The sequence below is a fragment of the Schistocerca americana genome, chromosome 10 (genome assembly GCF_021461395.2).
Source record: "Schistocerca americana isolate TAMUIC-IGC-003095 chromosome 10, iqSchAmer2.1, whole genome shotgun sequence".
Classification (NCBI taxonomy): Eukaryota; Metazoa; Arthropoda; class Insecta; order Orthoptera; family Acrididae; genus Schistocerca; species Schistocerca americana.
This window is the reverse complement of record NC_060128.1, coordinates 163,246,824-163,259,486: the sequence shown is the minus strand read 5'-3', so window position 1 is coordinate 163,259,486 and position 12,663 is coordinate 163,246,824. Positions and strand designations below refer to the sequence as shown.

General features: G+C 47.7%; 1 protein-coding gene across 1 annotated transcript in view; it reads left to right on the top strand.

The window, feature by feature from the left end:
* Nucleotides 1-12,663, top strand: part of LOC124552327 (protein lifeguard 3-like) — a 101,245-nt gene that overhangs the window by 46,119 nt on the left and 42,463 nt on the right. The window contains exon 5 of the mRNA XM_047126598.1: nucleotides 4,972-5,062. Coding sequence (XP_046982554.1) covers nucleotides 4,972-5,062 — 91 coding nt within the window. The remainder of the gene's footprint in view (nucleotides 1-4,971; nucleotides 5,063-12,663) is intronic.

Below are 12,663 nucleotides of genomic sequence, written 5' to 3'. Positions count from 1 at the left end.
TCGCTCAGTAAGCCTGTCTATGCATCTTCTGGTTTGACTATGGGCTTTGACTATGACCGTGCAGAGTTTAAAGGTGAACAGTGTTTGCAACATCCATTCCTGGTGTGGCGATTGCACACTCTAACCTTGTATACCAGTAACACAACCAGTTTGCAGTTGCAACTCTTCTCTATTGATTACACATACACATGAATTCATCAGCAGTAATAATCAATTAACAACATTTGCATATCAAGGCCCTATCCACAATTAGCCGGCCGCGGTGGCCGAGCGGTCCTAGGCACTACAGTCCGGAACCGCGTGACCGCTACGGTCGCAGGTTCGAACCCTGCCTCGGGCATGGATGTGTGTGGTATCCTTAGGTTAGTTAGGTTTAAGTGGTTCTAGGTTCTATGCGACTGATGACCTCAGAAGTTAAGTCCCATAGTGCTCAGAGCCATTTGAACCAAGCCAACCTATCCACAATTAGTATTTACAATATTAACCGTCACACTTGTGACAACGGCCTCTTTACGTGCCGGTAACATCAACCAAAATAATAGATGAAATAGATAACCACAAGTGTACAATGTCGGCTATCGCCTTTCTCATTCACTTTTACACTTACTGAAAAGGTAAAATTAATTTAATGCTGTCTCACATGAAGAGTACTACTAATTGTTCTGCTTACACTTAGCATTCCACTACACTCAACGTCCGGCAGATACTGGACTTTATGCAAGCTTAAGGCAAAACGTCAATTTGATGAACATGTGATGGACGCGAGCAAACGTTAATCTATTACGATTTCACAAACACACGATCCAAAGGGTGAACTTATACTCAACTTCGGGCAGTAGGAAATCTTCTGCCTAAAACAAACCTCTCGTTGAATGGAATAGAGAAATCGCGCGTTAATGGGTTCCGGACGGCCCTGAGTTCAAATCCTGAGATTTCCGTCACACTGCAAGCTCGCGGGTTGAGGTTTGCTCGCGTTGACCACTATACATGTTTCAGAAAACAGGAAAACATAAGCCGCAGACACACTGTAGTATATAGAAGTTACACACACACACACACACACACACACACACACACATATATATATATATATATATATATATGTATATATATATATATATATATAATGAAGCAATACCTAAATATAAAGATATTACAAGTTAACCAATGAACAGAATTAAGGAGCTCAATTTCCTTTGATCAAAAAAAAAAAAAAAAAATCTAGATACTACGTGAAAAGATGTGTCAGTCCACACCCAATGACTTAAGGTCCACCTTACAAGATAATTTGTCATTGCTGAATGGCTGACACCACATAAATCAAACGTGCGGTACCTAACGTGACAATCAACCTTCAGATAGGTATTTGAAATTGCAATAGAAAACTAATTTCACTTCAGTAGGTCTCTAATGCAATAAGCACGGCCCCTATAGCCACAGACCAAAATACACACGCCCTCTATCCGACCATAAAACACAATGTGACCTACATTTATCATGACCACTTGCCTTCCATACACATAAGAAATTATTGAGAAAAAACAACTACCACTAATTCGTAAAACAAGAAAATTTTATATCTATAAATACACTCCTGGAAATGGAAAAAAGAACACATTGACACCGGTGTGTCAGACCCACCATACTTGCTCCGGACACTGCGAGAGGGCTGTACAAGCAATGATCACACGCACGGCACAGCGGACACACCAGGAACCGCGGTGTTGGCCGTCGAATGGCGCTAGCTGCGCAGCATTTGTGCACCGCCGCCGTCAGTGTCAGCCAGTTTGCCGTGGCATACGGAGCTCCATCGCAGTCTTTAACACTGGTAGCATCCCGCGACAGCGTGGACGTGAACCGTATGTGCAGTTGACGGACTTTGAGCGAGGGCGTATAGTGGGCATGCGGGAGGCCGGGTGGACGTACCGCCGAATTGCTCAACACGTGGGGCGTGAGGTCTCCACAGTACATCGATGTTGTCGCCAGTGGTCGGCGGAAGGTGCACGTGCCCGTCGACCTGGGACCGGACCGCAGCGACGCACGGATGCACGCCAAGACCGTAGGATCCTACGCAGTGCCGTAGGGGACCGCACCGCCACTTCCCAGCAAATTAGGGACACTGTTGCTCCTGGGGTATCGGCGAGGACCATTCGCAACCGTCTCCATGAAGCTGGGCTACGGTCCCGCACACCGTTAGGCCGTCTTCCGCTCACGCCCCAACATCGTGCAGCCCGCCTCCAGTGGTGTCGCGACAGGCGTGAATGGAGGGACGAATGGAGACGTGTCGTCTTCAGCGATGAGAGTCGCTTCTGCGTTGGTGCCAATGATGGTCGTATGCGTGTTTGGCGCCGTGCAGGTGAGCGCCACAATCAGGACTGCATACGACCGAGGCACACAGGGCCAACACCCGGCATCATGGTGTGGGGAGCGATCTCCTACACTGGCCGTACACCACTGGTGATCGTCGAGGGGACACTGAATAGTGCACGGTACATCCAAACCGTCATCGAACCCATCGTTCTATCATTCCTAGACCGGCAAGGGAACTTGCTGTTCCAACAGGACAATGCACGTCCGCATGTATCCCGTGCCACCCAACGTGCTCTAGTAGGTGTAAGTCAACTACCCTGGCCAGCAAGATCTCCGGATCTGTCCCCCATTGAGCATGTTTGGGACTGGATGAAGCGTCGTCTCACGCGGTTTGCACGTCCAGCACGAACGCTGGTCCAACTGAGGCGCCAGGTGGAAATGGCATGGCAAGCCGTTCCACAGGTCTACATCCAGCATCTCTACGATCGTCTCCATGGGAGAATAGCAGCGTGCATTGCTGCGAAAGGTGGATATACACTGTACTAGTGCCGACATTGTGCATGCTCTGTTGCCTGTGTCTATGTGCCTGTGGTTCTGTCAGTGTGATCATGTGATGTATCTGACCCCAGGAATGTGTCAATAAAGTTTCCCCTTCCTGGGACAATGAATTCACGGTGTTCTTATTTCAATTTCCAGGAGTGTAAATTAAGAAATGAAGTTTAAGTGAACCAGCTACCTTCAGCGTGCCACTAAGCACCAAATTCAAACTTACAAATGCGAGGCGCTATTTCTAGCCACTTTCGTCACATAATTTTATGGCCGTTCGAGAAAGTAACTCGCCTCGCCACCACTGCAGTAAATGTTTTGCTGGCCACTAGCACGAGCAACTGCAACAGTCAACAGTCCTTAAGAACACAATAATATTGACTATATATAGAAGGAGGAACCCACCACGAAAGCTTGGCGTTTAATTTTTTCTTCTTCATGTGAAATTCACACGCCATCCATCCACATAGCTCTCGAGGTATTAGCACATCCTGGTCGCCACTGGCCAGCCGTGTCAGGACAACTTTAATACTTTCCGGCAGCGGCCCTTGCTTCTTCGTTGCTCCAACTCAACTGGTCCTCACGGCATACGGCCGTGCCACGTGACATGGTGTCGCCAACTCCCCACAACGACAACATCGAAAGCACGTCACATCACAGACTGACTCGGCTCATGCGTGGACCCACTCTGCTCGACTTGAACACGCGCGCCACCATAAACATCCTGCGTCAAAGACGCAAAGAGAACAAGTCATTGGGACAACGATCACAGATGGAAGTAAGAATCGATATCGCCTGGCGCCAGAAACCCACCGGCTCAATTCCAAAGTACAATCGTGCTCCACCGACAAGTATTCCTGTCGAACAGCTTGAGCCATTTGAACGGGGCCGCGTTGTGAGCTGGCAGCAAGCTGGATGGACGTATCAACGGATTCCCGCACGTGTTTGTCACAATGAGTCGGTGCTGCGTCGCTGCTTCCAACAGTGGTTTGGGCAACATTCTCAGACCTGTGAACCAAATTCCGGACATCCGCGTAGTATATTTGCACGTTAAGATCGACGCATTTTGCGAACTGCAGTGCCCGACCGAGCATCATCCGAGGACGAAATCCGGGCACATATTGCACCTGTTGTCAGCAGGGACCATTGGGAATCGTCTGCTTGTAGCAGGGCTAAGGTCGCGTGGCTGCCTAGTATCGTAAAAAGAGTTGACTGGAGGATGGAATGGCGTTCTGTTGTCTTCGGTGATGAGTCTCGATTCTGTCTGTAGGCGAACGATAGACGTACACGTGTACGGCGTAGACCTGGTGTGCAGCTAATTCCAGGGTCTATTCGCCCGCTACGCGCAGGTCCCACCACAGGTGTCATTAGTGTGGGGAGGCATCACAAATTTGGTGGTTCTGCAGGGTAAAACAAGCAGTACCCGCTACAATGCACTGTCGGTTATCACAATGCTACTACCATTTCAAGGTGATGTGAGTTTTCAGTAGGACAATGCCCGTCCACATACGGCTGCTCAGCGTGCTCTTCGTTGTGTACAACAACTACCCTGGCCAGCAAGATCACCAAATGTCAAGCCAACTGAACGCGGATGAGAAATGATGAAGTGGGACTTACTCTTTCTGTATGTCCGGCAAGAACCATTGACGAATTGGAACAAAGGGTGTACTATGCTTGGGACAGTATATCATAGGATGTCAATCGGGACCTTTATGGTCGTTTGCGTGCGTGAATACGCGTCTGCGTAGCCGCCAGAAGGGGCTGCACTGTACAGTGATGTAACAGTTTGGTCACCCTACACTGTGGCTCGTGTATTTCAGTTGGTCTGAATTTGTTACCACGTACTCATACACTGATGAACTACCTATCAATTAAGTTGTCAATAAAATGACTTTATCGTTGAGGGGGCTGCATTTTTTCCCGGCAGTGTTTATCCGCAAATCAGCTCTAAATTTTATCATGTTGGCTATTCTTTCTACTGCATTTTCGTTCACAATGAGTACAATTTCTTTATATTTTATCGTTCGTGGTGTTGCAGTCTTACAGGCCAGCAGTGCACATCAGCTGTCGTGTGTTGACGTTGCAGATTAGCTGGTGTGTTGTGGCGTGTTGCAGTGTGGGCTTCATGGTGACCTACCTGGTACTGGTGTGCTGTGGCGACGTACGCAGGCGGCACCCCTGCAACCTCATCCTCCTCTTCATCTTCGTAAGTACCGGCACTAGTCTCGCCGACATTTTGTGCAATGCTATAGAGTTACGGACGAAGGCGGTCGAGTTTAGGCTCATTCTGCGCAGCTGACGCTACACATTCTCCGACAGCCAATCGGCGTTCCGTAGTTTTCTGCATGCTCTGCTGCAAACGTCTCAGCCAATGCAGGCGATTCTTCAAACTGTACACCTTTAGTAGGCCATTAAAACAACGTGATGTGGAAGTAGTCAGGTGCACTACTCTGGCGATTCCGAGAAAATCTCAAGAAAAGTTTTGCGCGTCTGTTATGTAAATCATGCCTCTGTGCAAAGGCGCCGTCCGTAAGAATTCATTATGGTCATGTCGTTAGCGTTCACGGTTCGAATCCCGCTGATATATTTTTTTTAATTTATATTTTTTTCGTCTCTGGTCTCACTATTTAATTTATGATTTTTGAGAGGTAATAAATGAGAGAAACCCACATGCATTTTCATGCAGTTGTAGTGAATTTCATATGTCATTGGACTATTTACATAGTAAGGGATCCGTGATCCCACGAACATAGATGCTAGTATCAGACACCCAGGTCGATAGCAGAGAGGAGTCGATTGTCGAGCGCTGCAGGCGGCAGTGAGACTAGTGTCGAGTGAGAGTAATACTGGAGAGACGGGCAAGAATGGTAGTCGAGTGAGTAGTAAACGGTAAATTCACCGGAGTATGACAAATGAGCGCGTCCCCCTGATCGTCGTGGGGCTGACCCTCATCGATACCGATTCGCGAGTGATGTAAAACCAAAAGTGACAAGTGCAGAATTACGTGTTCCGCGTCGGCCAGCAACAACCGTGGATTGCAGTGAGGATTGTTGTGAATGTTAACCATCATCATTGCGTGTGACGAAGTACTTAAAATCAACAACCAATAAAAGATATAACCGTAATTAAACGTGTAAGGCGAAGGTAGGAACTGCCTCAGAATTTGTGTGTTAGTATAAAATACATGTAAGTTTGTACATCGCAACCTTTATGGTCTTTAATAATAGACAAACTTTCAATCATTAACTATTCCGTCTCAGAACAGCCGCACTCGGTTGAAATACCCCCGAAACCACAGCAGAGAAACCGATAGCCTTTCATCCATTAAGCATACGGTCATATAATAATTAATTGTTTGGCGGCTTCGGTAATCACGCAAAAGCCAATAAAGGATATAACGGGGGTGTTTCAACTTTCCGTAATTAAATTTCCAGGTGAGGGACAGGCTTGGAAAGCCCAAGCCAAACCTCGATAAATAATGATACGAATTACGTTATTCACAACCAGTAATATAGTAAGTCACAGTGTGCCAGACCAAAAGAGTAATGTAGAATTACTTGTCGCATGTGCTCTCGACGTCATACGCTGCAGGATGTTATTTGTCATACAGACATGGAGAACATAAATTGAAACTTCATACAAACACACGTGCCTTTTTTTTCATTACATAACTTCTCAAGTGTCGTATAAATTAAATAATGAGACCAGTGACGAATGAAAGATAAAAAGTAAGTGACGTCGGGACTCGGACCGTCACCTCATCCACAACCTTCTTATCATGTGCGAACGCTAACCACATGACCACAGTGAATTCTTACGGTTGGCACCTTTGCACGGATACACGATTTACATAACAGACGCCTAAAACTTCTTTCGCGGTTTTATCGGAATTCCCAGAGTAGTCACCTTACAACTTTCACATTATGTTGTTTTAATGGCCTACTAAAGGTGTACAAAGTCTGAAGTAAATCCGTGACCCCAACATCGCGGCCTCCCCTTGTTGGATTGGGTATGCGCCTTCTTCAGTTGCGAAGCAGAAAACGGTGGACCTATCACAGATATTGCCAGTCGTCAGTAATGCATTGCACAAGTGAGAGGCGTCAGTTTGAGAACCATTCAGCTGTCGTTTGGAACTGGCAATGCTTCAGTCCCCGTCTGTGCCTCTACCTGCGCCTGCCGCCTTCATTGTGAATCCGACTATAGACACAGAAGCTGGTATATTAACAATTCTCGCGGCGACATCTGTGTCCAAAATATTCTTGGTCTTGATGCTGCATTTAGTAAAATAATAACTCGAGCTTTTGACAGCTACTCCCGACCATCCTTTGTCACCATCAACAGTACCCATTCCCAAAACAGAACAATGCTGAAGAGTAGAGGGGTAGATCGTGTAACTAACGAGGAGGTAATGAATAGAATTGGAGAGACCAGAAAGTTGTGCAACAACTTCACCAAAAGAAGGGATCAGTTGATAGGACGCATTCTGAGACACCAAGGGATCATCAGTTTAATATTGGTGGGATGTGTGGAAGCTAAAAATCGTCAAGAGATGAATACAGTAAGCATATACGAAAGGATGTAGGTTTCAGTAGTTATTCGGAGATGAAGAGGCTTGCACAGGTAGAGTAGCATGGAGAGTTGCATCAAACCAGTCTTCGAACTAAAGACCACAACAAAAACCACCAGTGAATGCCTTTTAGCAAGTATTCTCCCTATATGGACTACATCCTATAGCATGATTAGTCGTCTCGTTGGTGTGTGGCCCTGTAAGTCTCGAGCCAGCGCAGCTCTGTGTGGGGTTGGTACATAATTTTTTTGGTACCACTCAGAGATGAATATATGAGTAGGGAGGGAGTAAGCGGCGCTGCTAGCCCCCAGAACTACATCTGTTTATTCTTAAACTCAAAAAGTTATTACCAACATAGTTTTCGGGTTTAAGAGTCGCGACAATTATTTCGCTATTGTACTTGGTATTATAATAGCCTAAGCAAACAGCTTCGTTTAGAGAATTTAGAAACGGCACGGTAACACAAAAGATCTGAGCTCAGCCGCCCCTCAGATGAAAATCCTTACTTCGGCTATGATACTACTAAACTTACCTAAGCAATATTTACTATTGCACTTGTGATTCACTGTCCAGTTACTGACGGACTCGTTAAACCATTGTGTCATCATATTTTTTTGCACATGAACGTACTATCCTAGTATTAGTCACTAATTTATTTATCTTTATTACTACACGGTCCAGTCACATTAAAATGACTACCGTCCGTGTTAAATGTCCATGCCACAGACGCAAGTGGCAGCACTAGCAATGGGGCGGTCTATAAAGTATGTCTGGGAAAGGGGGGGGGGGTGTGTATGGACGCGGAAAAAAGTGCAGTCGTTGTCGTAATGCGGAAACGGAGCCGTTTATCTGACGTCCAAAAGTGCGTGATCATTGGCTCTTATGCCGAGGGTTGGAGCACTTCCGAAACAGCTAAATTTGTAATCTGTCTGCTGCAGTCGTAGTTAAAGCATACCGTGCATGGCAAAATGGCGCTATCCAAAACTGGCCCGGAGGTAACTGTTGTGCAGCTGCAGCATGGGCCGTAGATCACAGGGGTAAACGACGACTGCGTTGAGGAATTGGCCGCCCATAAAAACCAAGGGGTTACCGAAAGTGTCTCCTCAACTAGCGTCCGGCCAACGTTGCTATGCGTGGGCCTCCGCAGCAGGTGCCTGGTTCGTACAGCCAGCTGACTGCTGTTCATCGGCGACGAAGGCTGGAATTTGTCCGTCAACGCCGCAACTGGACGTCCACTGAGTGACGACAGGTGGCCTTTTCAGATTAATCACGTTTTATGCTGCTTCCGACACATGGGCATTGGCCTGCGCGGCGCGAAACGTTTGAAAGAAAACACTCCGCTACAGTCCTTTTAAGGGTCCAGGCGAGAGCAGGAAGTGTTATGGTATAGGGAATGTTTTCGTGGTATTCCCTGGGTAATCTGTCGTTCTGGAAGGCACAGTGGTTCAACACAAGTATGCATCTGTCATTGAGGACGACTTCCGTGCAGTTTGTTTCTCCTCTTCACGACGGCATCTACCAGTAGGACAATGCAACGTGTCACACAGCTCGCAGTCTACGTCCGTGGTTCGAAAAGCACCAGGATGGATTTACTGTAGTCCCCTAGCCACCAAACTCCCCGCATTTAAATCCAATCTAGCATCTGTGAGACCACCTCGGTCGGGCTGTTTGCGGCACGGATTCTCAACCGAGCGCAGTTGGTCACAGCACTGCAGTCGGCATGGCTCCACGTCCCTGCCGGTGCCTTCCAGAATTTGTTTGCATATCAGGCAGTGGTCCGCGCTTCAAGAGGTCGATAATTTGGCTCCTGACAGGTGGTCACGTTAACGTGCCCGAACAATATAAAACACTATCCCGGAACCCAGTACCATTTGCAGTGTAGGGGCAACAAAAATTCTATTTTTCATTTTTTGCACAGTTATTGACCGATGTTAAAAATTTGAAACGCCATCATAATCAACTCTTTAACACGTAAACTATTATTTTACAAGTTTAATACAAATTTTGGAATTTGGAAATTTGTGGTAAGATCCTATGGGACCAAACTGCTGAGGTCACCGGTCCCTAGGCTTACGCACTACGTAATTTAACTTAAACTGACTTACGCTAGGGACAACACACACACCCATGCCCGAGGAAGGGCTCGAGCCTCCGATGGGGGAAGCCGCGTGAATCGTGGCAAGGCGCCCCTAGATCGCGCGGCTACCCAGCCCGGCGTTTAACACAATGAAGACAGTATCACAGTTACCACAGCTCGTGGTCTTGCAGTAGCGTTCGCACTTCCCGCACACGCGGTCGCGGGTTCGATTCCCGGCGGGGTCAGAGATTTTTCCCTGCCTCGAGATGACGGGGTGTCGTTGTGTCGTGTTCATCATCATCATTCATCCCCATTACGGTCAGAGGAACGCAAACACAAACCACCTCCGCTAGGACCTTGCCTAGTACGGCGGTGCGGGTCTCCTGCATCGTCCTCTACGCTCCTCAGAGTATGGGACCTCATCATCATCACAGTTACAAAACTGCATGTTTCTCATCAGACAGCATAACTGACACACACCCATACCCGAGGAAGGCTCGAACCTCCAATGAGGTAAGTGCGAATCGTGGCAAGGCACCCCTAGACCGTGCAGCTACCCAGCGCAGCGTTTAACACAATAAAGACAGGTATCACAGTTACCACAGCTCGTGGTCTTGCGGTAGCGTTCTCGCTTCCCACTCACGGGGTCCCGGGTTCGATTCCCGGCGGGGTCAGGGATTTTTCCTTGGCTCGAGTTGACTGGGTGTTGTTGTGTCGTGTTCATCATCATCATTCATCCCCATTACGGTCAGAGGAAGGCAAAGGCAAACCACCTCCGCTAGGACCTTGCCTAGTACGGCGGTGTGGGTCTCCCGCATCGTCCCCTATGCTCATCATCACAGTTACAAAACTGCGTGTTTCTCATCAGTCAGCGCAACTGACGGCGGGAAAATACCCTGACTTCATTCACCCTCTGTTGGAAAATGAGAGCACTTGGCAGCTTCCATTTCAAACCTTTGTGAAGCTTTTTCTCACTGACACTTCCCACAAAATGACACAAGGACAGAAGTTTATCGTTTACTACATTTTCGCTGCCCACGCATTAAAACTTCAGCGCCAGAGGCAGAGTTTTAATTTATTACTGCGCTACTACTAGCTCCATTCTCAACATAGTTTGCAGAGAGCATCCAGGGCCAGCCGCTGTGGTCAACCGGTTCTAGGCGCTTCAGTCCAGAACCACGCGGCTGCTACGGTCGCAGGTTCGGATCCTACCTCGGGCATGGATGTGTGTGATGTCCTTAGGTTAGTTAGGTTTAGGTAGTTCTAAGTCTAGGGAACTGATGACCTCAGATGTTAAGTCCCATAGTGTTTAGAGCCATTTGAACTATCCACGTATATCACTGAAGGTACCTGAAAAGATATATCGCTGTATGTTAGGAGGGCAGCAGATACGATGTCACAGACATTTAGATGCGCGAAGAACTTGGATTTTCATTAAAATTAGGTGCAAATGACGCAGTTTACACTGATGAGTCGAAACATTACGACCATTTCCCACCGCGAGGTTGAATGCCTCTTGGTGATGTTACAGGCACGTGACACAGAAAAGAAAGAATGTAAGCAGAAGTGAGACGAATGCACAGTCATTATGGCGAAGATAAGGGCGGTTCTGACAAAGGCCACATTGTTGTGGAGTTGCGGCTGGAAACGAGAATCTCTGAAACGGTGAGTCTTGTCGCCTGGTGGCGTGATACTGTCGTGAGCACCTACGGAAAGTGGTTAAAGGATGGTGAAATAACGAGTAGTCAGTATGGACGAGCACGTGCAGGCACAAGTGTTTCGGAGCTCACCGTTCAAAGGCCAGTGTCGAACATGGAGCTCCACATCACACGACCTCTACTTCTTCCCATGTTGACCCAACGACATCGTCAGTTGTGATTGCAGTGGGGTCAGTATCACTGAATTTTCACATTGGATCAATAGAAACGTGTCGCCTGTCCATTGAATCGTTTTTTTTGTTGGAACGGTACGATGGTTGGGTCCTTACACGCCGTTATCGAGGCGAACGAAATGGCTCTGAGCACTATGGGACTTAACATCTCAGGTCATCAGTCCCCTAGAACTTAGAACTACTTAAACCTAACTAACCTAAGGACAACACACACATCCATGCCCGAGGCAGGATTCGAACCTGCGACCGTAGCGGTCGCGCGGTCCCAGACTGAAGCGCCTAGAACCGCTCGGCCACCAACGGCCAGCTCGAGGCGAACGGCTTCACGAGACACGCACTGCGCCACAGATGCAGGTCGGCGAGGGCACAGTTACGCTATGGGGTACATGTAGTTGGGCTTCCATGGGATCATGACGGCAGTGAGCTACGTGAACATTATTACGGACCACCTGCATCACTTCTTGCTTGGAGTCTCCTCCTATGGCGATGACATCTTCTAGTGGGATGACTGTCCGTGTTTCAAGGTCAGAATCGTCCTACAGTGGCTTAAGGGGTATTGTAATGAACTCACATTGATGTCTTGGACAGCAAATGTGCTTGAGCCGTACCCACTGGAACACAAATCGGGCGCCAGCCGCGTGCCTGTAAACCACGACCTGGTAATTTTCAGGAATTGCTTGACCTGTGCATAAGCATCTGGTGCCATACAGCCTACTTCTGGAATCCTGTCAAGGACTTGTAGAATCCATGCCAAGCAGCATCTCTGTTGCACTGTGTTTGAAAAGTGGAACAACAGGCTGTTAAACAGATGGTCATAATGCTTCGGATCATCGGCGTATATTCATCCATTTTTTTCATAATAAGTTCACCAGGCGACTTCCAACAAATTTTAAGCATAATTTCGAAACTTTTCTACACTTTTCATCGCTTCCACGCTGACTTTCAAATATTGAACACATTAACTCATTTGTAACGTAATCTGACATTTTAAGCTGTTTCATACATGGGAGTTTATTTCTTTAAAGTCCGCCCCCGGTAGCTGAATGGTCAGCGTGACGGATTGTCAATCCTCTGGGCCCGCCCGGGTCCGATTCCCGGCTGGGTCGGGGAATTTTCTCCGTCCAGGGACTGGGTGTTGTGGTGTCCTCATCATCATCCTATCATCCTCATCGACTGCAGGTCGCCGAAGTGGCGTCAAATTGACAGACCGGCATCCGGCGAACGGTCTGCCCAATAGGGGGCCCTAACCATACGATTAAACAAATTTCTTTA